The sequence below is a fragment of the Lampris incognitus genome, chromosome 1 (assembly GCF_029633865.1).
Source record: "Lampris incognitus isolate fLamInc1 chromosome 1, fLamInc1.hap2, whole genome shotgun sequence".
Classification (NCBI taxonomy): Eukaryota; Metazoa; Chordata; class Actinopteri; order Lampriformes; family Lampridae; genus Lampris; species Lampris incognitus.
The window spans coordinates 124220519-124240667 of NC_079211.1; the positions used below are offsets into that span (position 1 = coordinate 124220519).

Consider the following 20149-nt stretch of genomic DNA (forward strand, 5'->3'; position numbering starts at 1 on the left):
AAAGCGCTCCAACTCTAACTTCGTTAGCGGAGGGTGCTCGAAGCGGAGTAGATCTAAAATGGGAGTCATTGCCGCTTTAGCCATGAAGCCACTTTCACCCGTACTCGTGTTTTACCATTTTGAACTTATTGGTACTGGAGGGCGCTCATAATTTGAGCGTTTTATTTTGGTAATGGTGAGTCGTGAATCTTTCTCACTAGACCGGTTTTTTTTGCATACATTCAATCAACAACAGCTACGAACCACTTGCTGCGTTGCTACATTTTCAGCCAATCCGCGATAGTTATCAATGTGCAGCTGCCCAATGACGTTACAAGATGTTCACAAGTGTTGATGACGTGTATTATACGGTATCGCGTTTGTTGGAAGTAAGGGGTTCGTTTTATACCCCTGTTCTTTGTCAGTATTTCATTGTGCTAGTCTAATTTACAGATGCGAAGCACTTATGAGTTGAGGGCGGATTTTGTTCCATTTCAAGAAGCTACGAAGAAGCTAAAGTGCCTTTGCACATTAGCAAGCCGCTAAAGTATTGGTAAGCTAGTGGAGATTTTCCCACTCAGTGGGTTACATATGGTCGTAATGTCGGTCCTTGTTTTAAACCTCTCAGCCCATCTTCGTTCGTCTATGCAGGCTGAAAGTGTCGTAGATGAGGGACGTTTCATTTAAGAATGGAGGATTTAACTAGTGATGATGTCTGCTATAATAGTGTGGCGTTACACTAGTGGTCGTGTCTTGGGAGGATGGGGCCCGCTGCTGTGTGTCCTCATTGGGTCTCTGGTGGCACTCTTGATGCCATTGGTAGGGATCGAAGAACAGTGCTGTGCCACACTGAAGGGCATTGCTCAAATACGCTGCCAGCTGTGGGGAAGCGCTCAAAAACCGACTGTACAATCTACCAGTCTCACGGTCCCCTTTACTGCTCTTGATCTCCTGCCTCATAGGTTCAAGCCAAGCAGAGGTAAAAACATCTTATTTGTGTTGAACTGTTACCATATAGAGAATATTGAAGGATGATGCCGCATGTTTTTTGCTTATTGCAGAGTCTGAACTGGAGGCCAAAGCAGCACTGCAGCAGGCTGTGGAGATGAAGAAGCAGGGGAAGAGAGAGAAGGCCCACAAGTTGCTGGTGCATGCACTTAACATGAACCCAGACTTTGTGGATGCCCTGACTGAGCTTGGGACCATTTTGGAGGAGGAGAAAGATGTTGTTCAGGCAGACCACCTCTACACCAAGGCCCTGGCCATCTCTCCATGCAATGAGAAGGCTCTGGTCAGCCGAGACCGCACTCTTCCTCTGGTGGAGGAGATTGACCAGCGTCACTTTGGCATCATCGATAGTAAGGTGCAAAGGCTCATGTCGATTCCTAAGGGAAATTCTGCTTTGCGGCGGGTGATGGAGGAAACCTATTACCACCACATATACCACACAGTGGCCATTGAAGGCAACACACTCACTCTGTCTGAAATCCGTCACATTATTGAGACGCGCTACGCTGTGCCTGGCAAGAGCCTGCAAGAGCAGAGTGAGGCAATTGGTGTAGATGCAGCCATGAAGTACATCAACACCACTCTGTTGTCAAGAGCAGGAGCCATCACTGTCACCGACATCCTAGAGATTCACCGGCGTGTGCTTGGCTATGCAGACCCAGTGGAGGGAGGGAGGCTGCGTACCAGTCAGGTTTTTGTGGGTCAACACATCCCACCCCACCCTCAGGACCTGGAACAACACATGCAAGAGCTGGTTCAGTGGCTCAACTCTGAGGAAGCTCTGCAGCTGCACCCTGTGGAATATGCTGCACTCGCCCACTACAAACTGGTGTACGTGCACCCATTTGTGGACGGCAATGGACGCACGTCACGCCTGCTAATGAACCTTGTGCTCATGCAGGCGCGTTATCCACCTATTACAATTCGTAAAGAACAAAGGGCCGAATATTATGCAGTTCTGGATACAGCCAATGAGGGAGATGTTCGCCCCTTTATTCGTTTCATAGCCAAATGCACAGAAATCACCTTGGACACACTTTTGATTGCTACGACTGAACACGCTGTAGGGCTGCCAGGAGCCAGTCACCACCAAGCCTGCCCTGACTGCAAACAGACTATACCAGTACACAACTGAGCTGGGGTGGGGGTGGGAGGGTAGGGGCAAAGGGAAGATGATCAAAAAGGGCTTATAGGGATGTTTGTACACTTGCACACTTTACCAATGTTATAACCTGGCGTAGTGATGACTCAAGACTTAAAATGCTTTGTCAAGCTTTGCAACAAGTTTCAGCCTCTTAGTTGACTACTGTTTTGTTCCCATCTTAATAAGTCCCATTCTTTCTTTAGTCTTTTCACCTGCTGAATCAGAATATGCTGTTACAGAAACATTGGCATGTCCACATCATTCCTGTATCACTTCTTGAATTGAAATGTGACTGCTGGGCTTGAGTTTGCTAACAAACAAACCAAGTAATGCACAACAGTGCTATGGAGAGGTTACATTATTTTCAAATTGCCTTTTGAATACCATGATTAGCATTGAGGACTACTAGTTTTTTTTTTTTAATATTCTTGCTTGACGTAAGCTTGATATTGTCATCTGTGAGGAAAATCATGCTACTTTAAAATCTTTGACAGGAATGACCAATTTGTACTGCAAATGTTTTAGTGTGTAGGCATTTCATTTGGTTATGGATTACTATTCACAGAGATGGATGTAATTTTTTTTCCCACTGTAAAGCACTTTCTTCTATTTAATATTTATTTCCTACAAAGTAAACTGTATTATATTCCGATATGAATTTGTGCGGGTTATACAGCAGTGGAGAATAATCAGTGAGGATCTTTCAGAATGACATTGTAATGAATAACCATTTCTTTATTAAAAAATTTTAGACCAGAAATAACAAAGTAATGTGACATGGTGACTTTTTTACTGCACCCAAAATACAAAGGCAAACCATAAAACAAAGCTGAAAAATAAATATAAACCAAATTGATTTGCAGGACTTCTGAAGAAATCATGACCATATAAAAGATAGTAAACAGCAATGCACACACACCATCTTTTTGTATGGAACATAAAACAAAAGGTGACTTCTACAGACCAATGTTTTTTTGTTTTTTTGTTTAATCTAAATTAGGCCACTGTGGTGATTAACTTTTGATACATATAGCTTTGTATTCCATCTCTCATGAAAACTTTGAAATTCATTACAAAACTATAGGGACCTGTTTGAAATTTGAGCTCTATGTATATTGTATGGGAAGTGAGCAAAGTTTTATGAATTCAAACCACAATAACAACTCAATGTACACTATAAAGTAGTGTAGCAGAGCGCCATGGACAAACAAACATTTTCTTCACACCAATGAATAAAGATGTTCTTTAAACACTTTGCAACCAGAGCTGCACAGATTCTTTCCAGTAATTATGGACAACGCAGGCTCAAAGATAAAGCTTAAAAATAAAAGTCTAATTTTCCAGGAAAACTAATAAGCTGTCAGCTGATTATAGTTCACATAATGCCATCTTCAAGAAAAAAGCCAGTTTAAGTAGTCAAACACAACAGGGAAAAAAAAAATAGACTTGCGTTCCAAATTTTAAAAATGTTGGATTTTATTTGGTGACTAACTTTAGGCTTATTTTCATGCTCTGCACATAGTGGGATGAGATGTAGCTGTACATGCGCGACACTGTTCATAGGGCTTTTAGAAATCAAAACTAATCTGCCAGTTTCTGCCTCGCAATCTGCTTTGTTGTATCCAAATGCCTCCAGCCTTTGGATGCAACTCGAGACCTGACATGGATGGCCTTATCCAAATCAAAAGATCAAACAGCACCTTAGTCCTGTTGGATAATTTATATCAGACATTAACAAGTGTCAACTACCTTCCTTGGTCAACTTAATTTTCTTGTAAAATATAGGTATAGAAGTCCTACTCAGTTTAAAATTCAACACAGGTCCTAGTTCAGCAAATAATTTGTATTTCTCATAGAATCTGCCCACCTCACCTCATACTACAGTGAAAAAACAACCCCCACAATTGTTTTATCAAATTTGTATTGGTTAATCCCCCCCCCCCCGCATAGATGGATCATATTATTGATCATAACACTAACAAATGTAGTACGAGGATAAATAGATATGAGAAATACTTCTGGGTAGCTCTACAAATCTTATTTCTACGTTTTTGCAGTGAGACCTATCCATGATGAAAAGGGCCATTTTGTACAAGACAACAGGATGTTTTGCCCTGAAGCTGAGATGAAGTTCATTCCAATTCCATTAGCATTGGTTTACGCTTTTCCATTTGTGTCTGGGTGCTCTTCAGCCAGTCAAACATCTTGCACAGCAGACAGTAATTGAGAAATGATACAAAGAATTGAATGTTTATCACATTCAGTGACAAAATCCTGACAGTCACGCTAAGTTTGTTGTCATCAGGGGTCAAGATAAAACTGTAGAACACAGTTGTTGAAAACCTATGGAGTATGCCTTTTCAATTTTATAGCACATCCAACTTACGTACACACACCCACTATACCACAATACAAATGTCACCGTTTGCATATACCTTTTAAACAATTTAAACAATAAACACCATTTACTGGCTATTAGAATATTTAAAAACACTTTTCCCTCAACTTTCACATATCACAACAAAAAAAAAAACTACACCTTAAAATTTGAGGTGTACGATTTTATATATTTACACAGATATGATACATTTTTATAAAATGTTTACTAACCACCCTAAAAAAAAAAACAAACAAAAAACAAACAAAAACATTGATCAAGATTTTCTCATACCAATTAGGAGTATTTTCAAACATTTGTTAACTTTTTTTTTTAAACAGGGCTTGTGATCGAGGGCAGGACCTACAGTGATTAAGGCATTCTCACAGGAACCAAAGGGGACGGCATTAAAGGGAAGATATTTAACCAATCACAAAAAAGTCACCATCGCTGATCTGTAAAGGACACCAGATGGCTTTCTGTATTTGAAGGCAGCTGTACTTCTTGCGCTTGTCCTTTCACTTTTGGAGAAGCATTCTGGCAAAGTCTGAATTGGACAAAGGTTTTGTCTCTGCTGCAAACCTAGTGTCGCTGGCTGCACTGGCTGCTCCCGGTATTCGTTTGGTTGCAGTTCCGTTCTCAGCTTTTCCCGTGGATCCACTCGGTCGATGCAGGGAGCGAGGAATTAGCGAGAGTTGGGTACGCCCTCTCCCTCTCCTACAAAAAAAAAGAAGAAAAAAAAAACGTTTCTTCTGGCCAACTTTTTTCTTGTGTTGGACTATAAATACATTTCCAGGGATTATGAATAACAAAAACACTGATTTGAAGATGAATAAAACTATCGGTTAATAGATGTTGAAGATAACAGTGATGCCGAAAAATTAGTTTTTAGCCAGCAGATTAGTTAGAACAGTGTTTTAGTTAATGTGGGTGAGGAGAGAACTTACGATCCAAAGACCTGGCGAGGCATCATGGCTGCCATGGGCCCACTGGAACCAGGCTGGTCCCTCATGTTTCTGCTGGGTGGATTGCTGATGGCAACAGATATTTTGTAGTCGCCGATGACCATGCCATCCATTTTTAAGACTGCCTGAGAAGCCTGGGCCTCATCGGCAAACTCAACATACGCCAGACCCTGCACATCAACGAAGAAGAAAAAAAAAAAGTTAAATGCAGCAATATTGCGTGTCATGCTGTTTCAGAAGTATTCATACATTCATACGCTCTACATTCATCATTCAAACCCAACACGCTGAATCAAAACCGCTACTCAATGATTATCATTATATAAGAAAGTTCTCTGGTTGGCCGAGTAGCCAGATGCTGTCTTTTGTTCTTCCATATACTTCACCTTGGGTTTTCCTGAACGATATGTGACCAAGCGGACATCTTTAATGACCCCATGATGTTTGCACAACTCCTCTAACTGCTCCTTAGTGAAAGAGAAGGGCAGCCCCGAGATGAAGATTTTGTGTTTCTCCATAGATGAGTTGTATTTAAATACCTATAGGGAAAGTAATGTAAAAGCGTGTTGTCAAGTAACAATATAAAAAGGTACAGCACCTACATGTGTCCAACGTAAATTTAAAAAAAAAAAAAATTAAAAAAATAAAACGCCTATTCACCTCCCTCTAAGCCAGGACTCCAGGGTGTGACCATTTTGGTCATGCATGCAACCTGCCAAAAATCTGTCAAGTGCGTCTAAACATTTTAACTGGTTGCACCAGTGTGCTTGAATTTCACCAAGCCATATGGCATCTCCATAAGATCAGACGCTTTTCTTTGCTTGTACCTTTCGTGCTAGATTACAGGATCCACTGATTTATTCTTTATAACATTGAACACACAATTCTTTTGCATTTTCAAAGTACATAATTCCTTTATAGTGAAGTACATTATATGTATTGAGGGGAATCTTTTTTTAAAATTTATTTTTCCCCATTTTTCTCCCCAGTTGTACTTGGCCAATTACCCCACTCTTCCGAGCTGTCCTGGTCGCTGCTCCACCCCCTCTGCTGATCCGAGGAGAGCTGTAGACTACCACATGCTTCCTCCAATACATGTGGAGTCGCCAGCCGCTTTTCACCTTACAGTGAGTTTTGCCAGAGGGACGTAGCGCATGGGAGGATCACGCTATTCCCCCCAGTCCCCCCCCCCCAAACAGGCGCCCTAACCAACCAGAGGAGGCGCTAGTGCAGCAACACAGGACACAACCCACAGCCAGGTTCCCACAGACACAGCCAATTGTGTCTGCTGGGACGCCCGACCAAGCTGGAGGTAACACAGGGATTCAAACCGGCAATCCCTGTGTTAGTAGGCAACAGAATAGACCACCCGGACACCCTATCATTTCTTGATACTGTGTTAATAATTACTCAGTCACTTGCATATAGTGACTAATGTTCATTGACCGCATAATTAATATGCGCTATCACACTATTGGCTGGATATTTAATTTCTATTCTATTGTTATGCTTGTATCGTAGAAACCATATCATAAGTTCAACCTTAGTAAACAGTTGAATGGGATATTCTGCGTCCATGACATTTGTTTCTCATCAGAGCCCCCAGGGTGAACTAGGCATACATTAGACTGGCACCTACTCTAAAAATTCATTACACTTAAAATGTATTATTGCAGCACCAAAAAGCATGATGAAAAGTTTTGGGTGCATCTAAGTTATGTGCTGGTGCACCTAAATTAAAAAGTTAGGCACACCAGTGCAACCAATGTAAAAAGTTAGTCTGGAGCCCTGCCCTAAGCTCATACAAACTATTGGCCATATTTACCTTGAAGTCAGGGTTTGTGTTTTTGTCAACACATGGTGATACAAACATGGGCCTGCCCTCCACCTCTCGCCGATCCAGTTTTAGGGCTTCAGGGACAGACACTTGGGATTCAAACTGTACATAACAGTAACCTTTGAAGGATCCCCTTTTGCTGTAAACCGGGCGAATCTGCTTGATTGGACCAAAGGATTCGAACAGTGTCCTGAGCTGTTTCTCTGGCTCCTCCAGGGTGTATGTCAGGTTACTGACAAATACACTGTTCCTGTCATTGCGGAGCTCAGGCTTTTCCTCTTGTTGCCTTTGCTCTGCAGGTGCTGCTCCCTGTTGGGCTTTTTTAGCTCCAGGTGGTCCAGGCTTTTGGGGTTTTTTTCGCCCATACAGTCCAGTCTCTGTCTCCATATACTCACTTCCAGGGTCAACATCTCTTCTTTGTCTCTTAGGAGCTTGTTTCATCAGAGAAAAGAAAAGGAAAGGTTAAGTCTTTATGCATGTTCAATACTCCAGGTAAGGAGATCACAGAAAGTTGAATCAGTTCATCTGGACACAACATTTGCTGAGAAACATTTCATCACTCATCTAAGTGACCTCTTCAGTCTAAACTGACTGCAGGTATCCCCCACCCTTATAAACAATACAGTGGAAGGGTAAAGTTAAATACATTTCAGCCAACAATTTTGTCTTTTTATTTAGAAAATATAAATGCATAATGCTAAACTACATCTCTTTCCTTACCCGACTCTTTATCCCAATCGACCGGATAGGCATCGTGCTCTACTTTCCTTTTCTCTCCAACTTGATTTCCCCTCTGACCCTTTTTCTGCGCCTTTTTTTCTGCTTTAGCTTTCCGGCGCTGATCAGACTTCTCTTCCTCTAGGCGGGCTAGGTTGGCTTCTTTCTCGGCCACCTAACAGATGGGTGGACAACATTAAAGTAAGCAGACGGCAGGAAATAAAAAAATGGACCTGCACTGTACAGCACTAATACGAGCTTTTACTTTGGCCCTCTGATCATTGAGTCTGTTCAGACGTGTCTCAGTCTTCTGCACTGCTACGTCCCAGTCTTCCAAAGAACCTGTAGACGAGAAAGCACAATATTTAGGGTCTGACAGTTACTGTGGAACATATCTATTTGTAACACAAGAGCAACTGAAGGTGGAGTTTCGTGCTTTAGGTTATTGACATGACTGTTACTGAGGGACAGGGGAGTGCTACTCTTTTACTCTGCTTGTCTGAATTTCCCAAGATTCGATCAACTCGAACATTCAACCTTATGTTCACAAGCTTTCTGACCATTTGAACTACTCCCACTTCCTGTCAGTTGGTCCCCATTTGCGGGAGTACAAGAAACTAATTTCTTCCACTCTTTCCTCTGTCAGTGCAACTCACCCTCAACCCTCTCAAAAGTGAGTAGGACCTCACACACATGTTCTGGATAGTCTGTGGTGCATTGGACAGCCCTGTGGAGAGCCTTCCTGCAGTGGATGGAATCTCCATTGGACCTATGAGCAGACACATGAGAAACTTGGGAAATTACCTGCACGAAGTTTTCAGCTAATTGATTGCCACAAAGGGGGCTTAAAATTAAATTGTACTTGATAGAGAAATTGTAAATGGCATGAAAAATTGTGCACTGACTGACCTTTCGAGGTTATAGTACTCTAGCCACATATTGGCATATCTGGCATTCCCTTTTGTCATGATATTATCCCAAAGCTCTCTGGCCTTCTGCATGTTCTTACAGTGGAGGGCCTGGTAGGGAGAGGAAAAACAACACTTCATTTGGATTGATCATTTCCATGTGAAACAAACCTATAGTACAAAGGAAAACTATATGGCTTATGTATTCATTTACATACTTCTATTTAAAAAAAGATTTGGTATAATACCGAGAATGATTACACCATTTGATGTTTTTAAAATCATCTACACAAACTATGTCGTTGTACCTCAATGGGATTTGTATAGTGGTCTCATTACTCTAGTAGTATGCAGAATACATAACTTAGCTTTGTCATGACCATAGTTCTATACTAAGCATTTACCCAATTATAAGTAAGGCGCTTTGTAATGTCACTTGATCCACTATATCTCAAGTTACATACTGATGACTTGAAAATGTTAATTGCCAACACAACACGTTAAGAAGGCTAAAATACTCTTACTTACTAATGTACCACATGAAACAGTTCTTAAACATCAAAATTATTTTTACTCTTTGCCCTTACCTCTATCCTTGCCCAGATCTGCATTACTGTACAGGAAGGATCTCCACTCTCACTGAACCCTGCAGGAGCGCAAGACCATGACAAGTCAAATTAGAATAACTAAACAAATTAGAGCAACTTAAGCGACTACAAAAATCAAACAAACAAACAAACCCAGAATTCAACAGGACTATAATCCACTTACTCTCTTCAACATCTTGCTTCATGTAGTCCAAAGACCGAGAGAAGGCTGCCCGCAATTCCTCTAGCTCTTTACTTGATTCTGAGAAAAGCATGATACATCACTCAGTAAGGAGCTGATCTGTAAACTGGATCATGTCCAACCAAAAAGACTTTTTTTTTCATACAGCTTTCCCCTCACCTTTACTGAAATCCACACGTCTCCTTAGGTAGTCTAGGTATGCTTGCCAAATGTCCACATAATCTGTGGCTTGAATGAAACCTGCATTCAGTGCCTTTTCAAAAACATCTGTGAGGAGGACAAAAATCTTTCATAAAAGTGTGACTCGATCAAGTACAACAAATCAGCTTAATGGTTTCAGATTTTTCAATATCATCACACCATACTCTGGCTCATACAATTTAGGTTACTAACAGGCATATTCTGTTTATCTACTGCTTCCTGACTTTATTTTTTGCTCATTTTCACATTTCCAAACAGCTTATCAGTTTCAAAATGATTCACAACTCATTTTGCTGTCGAATTCTGCTCATGCCTGTATGAACAGCTCATTAAATCTCATTAAACTAGAATGACCAGCATTTCACTCCTACCTAAAATAACCATGGGCGGTCAAATTGACGGCCGGTTTTTAAACTCTATATTCTGTCAAGATAAATACCCAATTGAGATACTAATGCACTGCATATGTTGGTATGTCTGTTAGGAAATGTCTGACACCAAAATTAACATTTTAACAACTATAATATTATTTTTAAACAATTTAAACCCCAGAGAGACATGGTCAAACTTGAATAGCAAAATTGAAAAAGTGAAAATATTACCTGAAAAACAAAACAGAAAATACATATTGCTAATCTAACAAACATAACAAGGCCTATAAAACGTGAAATGTAAAAAAAGAACTGAAAATAAATACTGAAACAGTCCCAAACCACGACCGGAACTTAAAAACTACTAGAACGACCATGGGCGATGACCGCCCATAGTTTCTAAACTCTATATTCTGTCAAGATAAATACCCAATTGAGATATCAATGCATTACATATGTTAGTATGTCTGTTAAGAAACGACTGACACCAAAATTAACATTTTAACAACTTTAATACTATTTTTCAAACAATTTAAAATGGCCACTGTCCAACGCTGTAAACACTGCAACGCCTCGGTGGTAGTCATGATGCGTTTGACATGTTGCCCAAAATCAAGTTTAGACTATTACTTTGCACTGGAGAACGCTAGTTTTTTTTTTCTTGGACAGAGCAATGAACTTCGCAAAGGAAATGATGTGACCAACACATGTCGTAAATAGTGACATGATACGCATGATCACGCGCAATTACGGGCAGTCATTTTGACTGGTCATTGTCGTTTTAGGTAGATCTTATCGTAACTTTTTTTGTTGTTGCTGCGATTGATCTAAAACTCATTTCAATGCGAATATATGCAATTTTAGGAGCATTCTGGGAGCTGCAGGTCTGTATCTTTTCTTTTTTTCCCCCCAGTTATTAAACTTTGAAAATCCAAAATGGTCATATGACAGTCTTCGGTCGTTCTAGTGTTAAAGGAATTGTGTGGTGTAACTAAAAGCAAAACAAACCACGTCAAATGTAAACAAATAAGAAATTTAGCAACCTTCTAGGGAGAGACCCTAAAACATTCGATGCCTTAGAAGTTTTTATGGTTACGTGCAGGGCCGTTGCAGGGGGTTGTGAGGCCCTGTGTGAACTTGAATTGTGAGGCCCTGATCATTGACACGCATGCACAGGAATCATGGTCACACACAACATAGCTATTCTAGTTTTATACTGCACACAGCTATTATAGTTTTACTGCACACGTAATCTTGGTGCAATACATTTTTAAAAAGTAGAATAATATGGCATCATCATGCAGACAGTCTCAGCTATGACTTTTTGCTATTATAATTTTTCAAAGCAACAAAAAAAAAGTCAGCTGTGAAACTATTGGTTTTACATCATCAAGTCAACTCAGCTGTCACTTTGTTTCGGCATGTTGGAAGGATGACATTATGTTACAATTAAAAATTTCAGGTCTATAGCATACATTTCATTCAGATTTTAGATAATTTCTCAGACCGGTCATTACACGTAGCCTAGAGTCAAATGCACCGGCTAGCTTTGGACACCTACTCAGCTACCACATGTCTGGAAGTGTTGACAAATTTATTCAGCGATCCTCGCATTGACTTATGAAATTCTTCTTTTGGCATGTTGGAAGGATGACATTATGTTACAATTAAAAATTTCAGGTCTATAGCATACATTTCATTCAGATTTTAGATAATTTCTCAGACCGGTCATTACACGTAGCCTAGAGTCACATGCACCGGCTAGCTTTGGACACCTGCTCAGCTACCACATGTCTGGAAGTGTTGACAAATTTATTCAGCGATCCTCGCATTGACTTATGAAATTCTTCTTTTTACATTTTTTTTTGTTTTGTTTCAGCACCCAACTCATGTTTACGAAATCGGTCATGCTCTCGTGCAGCCGACATTCCTTTCTCCATCTCCTTCCTCACAGTGATCAGTGAGATGGAGCACGCCCTATGTAACGATGCAATATCAAAAATGGAAAAAAAACAGAATCATTTTTTATTTTTTCATGTGACCTTGACTATTCATAATGGAACTGACACACAGGAATTTCATTTTAGAGGCATGTCGGTTCAAGAACAGTCATAACGTAATTATATATATATATAAAAAAACTGCAGGAATGCAGGCCAGGCGTCAGGCCCTAGAGGAGCGAAGCCCTGTTCAATCACACACTTTGCACAGCCTATGCGACAGTTCTGGTTACCTGAGACAGTTTGATGGTCAGTCCCATGCCTTTCCAGGGCTAACAGGTAGTTTTTCCACAGACTCATGGTCCAGGGGCAATTCCTGACAGCACGCTCATGAGTAGAAAGAACCATGTCTTTGATCTTCAGCTGACGGTCCTGTTGCACCCAAAAGAAACAGATATAGCAAAAAGGGGGGGTTTTACAAATCGAAATATCCACTGATTATACTTTCCACTCTAGGTATACAATTATCTATCCTGTCTTTGATCAACCCACCTGGATTTACAGATTTTACGTCACTTATAAATGAACAAGTAAGCCATAACTTTTAAGACCCCTGCTTTGCCAAATAAACACAGGCGGCTTGCGTAAATTTTCATACCTCTCTACAAGGGCAATATGGTGAAACATACCCAGCAACATAATAATTTCAATTTCAGCTTGGTTAAAGCACTTCAGTCCAACTGTGTATTACTTTGCTGGATAACAAGCATAATGATTCGAAGATACATCCTAGGATGCGCTGGGACACATCATCAGAGGTGTATCCTGAGGTCTTCGGGGGTTTCGGGTCTTTCAACATCATACACCCTTGCTCAGGCGACCCAGCCAGGACTGATCAGATCCTGGTTTGTGTCTCATCAGCACTGGCCCACAGATCACTCCTTCTGATCCAAAGCCATCTGGAGGCCCTCTCTGCAGCCTCCATGGTAGACTTAATGGCTTTCCTTTTTGCAGCTCCAGTGATGCCAAGTAGAGTGTAGACCTTGCACAGTGAGCGGCCATCAAAGCTTCTACACCCCACTTCAATGGGCTCACAACACGCCTTCCAGCCTCTCCTCCAGCACTGATCCACCAGCTACTGGTACTTGGACCGCTTCTGCTCATTTGCCTCTTCCACCCGGTTCTCACAGGGAACTGTCAGCTCGATAAGGAGCACCTGTTTTGAAGAAGCTGATGATAGCACTACGTCTGGCCTCAATGAAGTTGTCATAACATGGCCTGGAAACCTCAGCTGCCCCCCCCTCCCCCAAGGCAACTCGCAGCTCCCAGTCTGATGCAGAGGTGAGGAGACTGGCTGCTGATCTGGGTTGTGACTGAGGCTGCTCACCAGCCCTGACAAAGGCAATGTTCCTCTGTCTGCGGGGTTGCTTGTTGTTGGCCACAGCTTTGGAGATGGCCTCTGCAACTGTCTTCAGGACCTGGTCATGTCACCAGCGGTATCGGCCCTCCCCCAGGTTCTGATGGACAGCTGCTGAGGATATGCTTGAGTGAACCTTTTCCAGGGCACAAAGGACATGATGGAGAATCAATCTTGCCTGAGAGATGGAGATTTACTGGGCTAGATAGAATGTCATACACAGCTTGTACCATGAACTTGATCTGCTGCGGTTCTGCCTACCAGATATCTGCCCAGGATATCTTCATCTCCAGCACACCCTCCCACCTTGTTCATGCTTCGTGCTGCAACATGCCCACCATTCTGCTGGTCCTTTCCTCCTGGACACCTGCCCACACCTCCTCCACGACTAGATGGCATACGTCCTTGCCATGGGCCTTAGCCCTGCTCGTCCAGTTGCCACCGTACCCACCCAAGTTCTATGTCTCAGCCAAGACTCTACAATCTCCAGGCCTTCCTAGGCTCTCCATTTCCTGCCTGTCCACACCATAATGCCTGCTGATGCCACTCTATAGTCCTTGGAGTCCCGATAGAGCAGTGCCTCTCTTGTGTGAGAACCTTGAACTCCTTGCTGAGGCTGCTGATAGGGAGCTGGAGTTTGTTGCTCCTACCATACTGTGTCGCACTGCTAAGGCTGCGCGGCAGACCCAGCCATCTCCAGAGGTAGCTACTGATCTTCCTCTCCTAGGTCTCAACTGTCGACAGGGTTACCTCATAAACCAGTAGAGGCCAGAGGACTCTGAGTAAGATGCCATGTTGGTAAATCCAAGCCTTGAACCTGCCAGGTAGGCCAGACTTGTCTACTGTGGTGAGCCAAGTCTCAAGCTCCTTGATGGTTGCTTGGATTGCCACTGCATCCCTAACGCTACAGTCAAAGACCGTGCCTAGACACTTGACTGATTTCTCGGTAATGGATGGGATTACAATGCCATTCAAAAAGAAGCAAAACCAATCCACCACTTTTCCCCTCTTCAACACCATGGTTCTGGGTTTGGCTGGTTTAAAACTCCTCCTCACCCAGAAGATGAGCTTCTCCGGGCCCTGGAGGATCCACCTACCACCAGGCACCAATGATGTGCTGACAGTGAGGTCATCCATAAAGGCTCTGATGGGAGGCTGCCAAACGCCAGACTTGGACAGAAGGCCTCTGCACTCAGTTTCATGGCAAGGGTGAAGAGTGTTACTCTTCACCCTTGCCATGGGGGGATTATAGGGGGGGTGAGAAGGGGATTATAACTGGGTGTATACCAGATTATAACTGGCATATACCCAGTTATAATTCCCTTCTCAAACCGGTGCCAGTCAGTTGTTGTGCTCCCAGAAGTGACTGTGAGCCTGAAGTTCCCATAGTAGTTCAGGATGAGGTCCTTGATCTTACTGGGTACATGTTGTTGGTCCAGGGTTGTCTCGATCAGCTTGTGGGGTATTGAGCCATATGAAAAATTTTAGTCTAAATCTAGAGACTGATGCAGCTGTTAAAATGGCCTTGGTCGTACATTAGTTATGGTTTAGATACTGCACAGGTGAGACACAAAGATCCTATAAGATCCAAAAATTTCAGAGTGAGCCTGCCTGGTTAAGAGTTCAAAACTAATTCTTAATAAACCCTTCTCTGGTAATTGGTTTTAATTGAACAGCATCCTAATCAATCACTAGATTTTGTCTGACCTTCGGTGTTTGCATGGCAATTTTGGTCCTATTACAGCAATTAAAAATACCCACGAATATATTTAAGGATGAAATGTTTATGACAGAAAACATGAAAAATGACAATAAGCCTCGTGCAATACAGACCCATGTGACTGCTTGCTGCAGAGGAGTGGAATGCTCACCAGATAGGTAGTGTATTTAGCCCACATGTCTGGTACCAGGCAATTCTCTGCCAGTGCCCGCTCAAAGGTAATCTGGATGCGTGCTGGGTCACCTTCCTTCAGCTCATAGTCAATATAGACCTGATACTCTGCCAGCTTGGGAGGCTCAGCTACCAGCTGCAACGAGAAGTTGGCAAATCAAAGGCACTGTGATTGCTACGAACAATATTCAAGGGCTACATCACATATGCTAATACAAGAAGACATAAATCAGTACAACACAGCAATAACTAATACCATTCCAGAGGTACAATTGTACAAAGCTTACCTCGAAGTCATTATGATTTAGTTACTATGAGATTACCAGTGTCTCTTCAAAAGGCTTGCACTTCTCCATCTGCTGTAGGGCCTTTTTGTACTGATTAGAGACAGATTCACGCACCCCCTGCTCAGACCACTCCTCATACTCTGCATGTGTAGTCTCCATGTCTATAAAAGAGCACAAATGTATCAAATAAAGCACACTTTTGCACCAATACGATAAAAGAATCGGAATACAGAAATAAATTTACTTTGACCAAACCCAAACATGCATTGTAGTAAAGCATATTTCCTTCACGTCTTGATTTGAGAGGGAACAAAATTCAGTAAGTGACATGTCCGGATAAGGAGGGATTATAATAACCATAATGCTGGCACGGTTCATGTACAAAACTGACTCTGCTGTTCGAAAGACTGCTTGTGGCTAGTCAGTCAAAGCAGAAAAATATATAAACAAATTCAGACAATGCCAGACCATCTGGCTAGCTTGTCCTGTCCAGTGACAGGTCAAGTAGTTATTGGTAGTTAAATACAGGTAGGTGGCATGTAGGACTGTGTTATTAGGGCCGGAGAAGTGTACTCTCTTTGTAAGGTCCTATGCTCCTTTTAAAAAGCCAGACTTTATCTATGTAACACTCAACTTATCCCAGAAGATCAGAAGGCCATGATTTTTTTTTTCAACGTTGAACAAATTAGTAATTTCCTAGGTGAGCCATGTTATTTTGACCGGTTTGAAAATTCGATAGATAGAAATTGTGACATTCTGAAGTACACTCTGAAAAGAAGAACTTAGATCCGCACCCATTAAGGGGATGGCCAGCTGGCGGCGGAACAGTGTATGGATGCGCTCAAGCTGAATATTTAGCAGTTCCTGCTCCTCACAGGAGGGGACCCTGCCAGGAGGAGGCTGTGAAGTAAGAATGAGAAGAAAATGGGTGTGAAAACCAAGGAAAAGCCTGTTTGCTAACATCAAATAAGTTCAAAAAACTGTTTTATTCTGTGAAGACAAATGTGTCACTACAAAAAGAATGCATGCTTTAGTACATTAATATGTGCAATGGATACAAATTAATGGGTATGCTTTTCAATTTTAAAGCATCTTCACCTACCGCTACTCTAACATATTTTTAAGAGGTACGTACTCAGCAAAATACACGTTCAAAACGCTAAAATGTCTTCATTTGTGTTTGCATAGAGTTAAGAGTTGTGAGCAAGAGCAAGAGCAAAATCAGATGAAGGATGTGTGGCAAGAACAGTTGTACTGAATGAAACTCCAACCTGTACTGTGGATAGTATGGCATTTTCAAACTCCCTGTAGGCTTCCCACACTGTTGCTCCCTTGGTCATGTGTAGACCCACAGCAGTCAGGGCTCTCTCAAAAATAGCTCTCACCTTGTCTATCCCCCCTGGTGATCCCATGCCACCAATCGAGTACTGAGCATATTCAAGCCAGATATCTGGACCTGGGTGTAAAGACTTGAAATTAGATATAAGGTTCAAATAAAAACAGCATCAAACAACAGTGATGAATCTTAAGTACACTTACAGATATAGTCTTTCACAGCCCTCTCAAAGAGTTCGTTTATTTTCTCTCGACTAGGTTCCTCTTGAGCCAGACGGATTTCATCCTTGAGCCAGTCGAGCCAGATCTCTGCAGGAAAAGTCAAAGCTTGGCCTCAATCAAGCTGATGAGACAGTTTGATTATATTTTCACAGGGAACTGACTCCCGTCACTTGCATCCCCAAAAACTGGTCCATACACCAACCTTCGGTGAGTGGGAAAAGCTCGCTCATTTTCTGCCTCGCCTTGCGTAGTCGCAATAGCTCACCCTCCTGTCTCAGTAGTTTGATGAGATCCACATGGCAATTGTAGTCAAATGCATTGATGGAGAGCTGAAAAATCCCATAAGGTTTAAGATTAAAAAAAATAGAACAGCATTAAATTTATTACATATCAGCGTATAATGTAATAATAACTATGTGGTCTCGAAAATGCAATGATCACTATGAGGTCCGACAGCAGACTTGCACGAATGAACAAACGGACGCACTAATTCACTTCTGCGAACGCAAGCATAATCCACATACGTTATTCCAGCGTTTTTAAGTACATAAACAAAAAAGTGACGCCAAAATGGTTTATTTCTTGACTACCGTGTATTGGACTGTCACGATTCAATGCAAAAGGGCGCGTTATTACTGAAACTAGCCATTAGCCCTTGCAATACGCTAACGAGGTTAACTTTTTTTAAGCTAACTAGGTTACGTGATTTGTCTCGTTCTTCAATTTTTCATATACGTCAGTTTAAGCATAGCTTGGGTTAACGTTGGCTACTGCACCCCCACCCCCCACCCCCGTGCAGTGCAGCAGCACCCGGTGAGAGTCGTTGACGAACCTGGTATAGCTTGCTAAGCTAACTGCTAGCATGCAATGAGCGCATTACCCATTCATTCTGGCTTGCTAGCCGTCGCGTTAGTTATAGCTATCACGAGTTTCCGTCATAGCTGCATCTTACCTGTTCCTCCAAACGCTGAATCTCGGCTTCATTTTCTTTGTCGTCCTCGTCGTCGTCGTCTGAACTTTCGACACCCATGCCCTCTTCCTCCTCCTCTTCCTCTGATTCCATCTCTCTTTCCATTGCTGCATCTTCCTCCATCTCTTGCAACTGCGTCTCTTCTGCGTTGCCTGGCGCTGCCATGTTGGATCGCTCGTCTGCCTGCTAACAGCCTGACAACAAGCCCGTATCGTAAGAGGCGGACCCCTATGGGCAACTCTCCGCCCAACCCCACCAGCGTTTACTGTTGTAACTCGTAAATCGTAAACCCCGGGTTACATGAAAACTTGTGTTACCAACTGGCATTGGAGAGCGCCACAAAGTAATCACATCATCGCCAAGACTCATGTGGAGGGTAATAGTGTAAGTGCACCTAAAAATTATCCAGAAGCGGTGAATAGGGGAATCAAAATACTTTTAAGTCGATTAACGTTGCCATTAAATCCATCCACACTGACAAGGACATTTATATCGGACATCAGTGTGGCAGTCATCGTCAAACACATAAAATGTCAAGTGCATGTTGAAGGTGAGCGCCCCTTATAATAGTGGTGTACACAAACAAACAAACAAATCTTACTTTATTTAGACACAAAGGTATAGCCGATGATTGGCTGCGAATGAGCTACGTTAGCCCCGTTTTCCATTCATCAGATATCGCCCATGTTTTTGCTACTTATGCGTGCCATCTTAGACGCCAGAGGGTGGAGTATTTGACTGACTGTTTGAGTGATATTACTTGCCAACGTAGGGTACGTGGACTTTAATTCTGACCAGTTTGAAAAGAGGCATACGAACACAAATACTGAATGCGTCTCCAATGCATTTGGTAATGCTGTTCACTTAATATAATTCGCTCTGAGTAGTGGTATCCCCTGCCTACAATGGGAAATTTGACATAAAATTGTAGCGTCACGCCAAAACAACAAAAACTTTCCCGCATTACTTTTAACCCGCTTGGCTCCAGCTTATTATCTAACTGCTCCCCAGAACCAACAGGAACAACAACACAAACATCCTCCCTAGCTCTCTGCCAATCACAGGTACACCATCTCACCCAAACCACCGCCATAGGCGACTGAAAATTACTGACAAAACCCTACAACTTGTTTCACCTCCCCCCGGAATTGTATCTGGCCAATTACCCCGCTCTTTCTGGTCGCTGCTCCACCCCCTCTCTTCCGATCCGGGGGGCGCCCCGACCGACCAGAGGAGGCGCTAGTGCGGCGACTAGGACAAATAACCACATCCGATTTCCCACCTGCAGACAGGGCCAATTGTGCCTGTAGGGAGACAGACCCCACAACCTCTAAGCATACAACACGCTCCTTGACATCACGGAAATCCCAGCAACCGCAACAAGCAGTCAAAAACCAACACGTCACTGAGTCCGTTACACTATATATTGTAACGATCACGGATGAATAGGCTCGGTAGCAGTTGGATAACGGGTCGGACCCTTTAGTCGACTGGTTAACGTTGTTACCCGCGAGGCAGGAGCTATGGGTTCGCGTCCCGGCTGTGGCGGTTCCCACGGCTGCCCCCTGAATTCGCTGCATTGGTGTCAGAAATAGGATGGTGAGACCGTGAGGTCATCAGAAGCGTATGCGCCCAGAGGCGTGAGGGAGCTGATATACTGAAGGAGGGGGGGTAATGTAACGTACACGAATAAGTAGACACGGTAGCCCTTGGCTAACGGGTCTGACCCTTTAGTCGAGTGGTTAACGTAGTCGCTCGCGGTGCGGGAGTCCCAGGTTCGCGTCCTGGCTG

At 42.7% G+C, this 20149-nt stretch overlaps 2 protein-coding genes across 2 annotated transcripts; one reads left to right on the top strand and one right to left on the bottom strand.

Annotated features, from left to right (window-relative positions):
- The first annotated feature begins 344 nt into the window (after positions 1 to 344).
- ficd (FIC domain protein adenylyltransferase) lies at positions 345 to 2122 on the top strand. The gene is made up of 2 exons (XM_056293833.1): positions 345 to 958; positions 1041 to 2122. The coding sequence occupies exons 1-2, from the start codon at positions 688 to 690 to the stop codon at positions 2120 to 2122; spliced, it is 1353 nt and encodes a 450-aa protein (XP_056149808.1). The 5' UTR covers positions 345 to 687.
- Positions 2123 to 2170: 48 nt separating this feature from the next.
- On the bottom strand, positions 2171 to 18523 carry sart3 (spliceosome associated factor 3, U4/U6 recycling protein). The gene is made up of 19 exons (XM_056283567.1): positions 18341 to 18523; positions 17591 to 17717; positions 17371 to 17475; positions 17103 to 17287; positions 16626 to 16731; positions 15868 to 15992; positions 15525 to 15680; positions 12530 to 12668; positions 9884 to 9991; positions 9707 to 9784; positions 9523 to 9581; positions 8937 to 9046; positions 8684 to 8796; positions 8293 to 8369; positions 8031 to 8202; positions 7299 to 7741; positions 5860 to 6012; positions 5456 to 5643; positions 2171 to 5225 (listed from the first exon to the last, which is right to left on the bottom strand). Exons 1-19 carry the CDS (start codon positions 18521 to 18523, stop codon positions 5027 to 5029), a joined length of 2826 nt encoding a protein of 941 aa, XP_056139542.1. The 3' UTR covers positions 2171 to 5026.
- Between the last annotated feature and the right edge of the window lie 1626 nt (positions 18524 to 20149).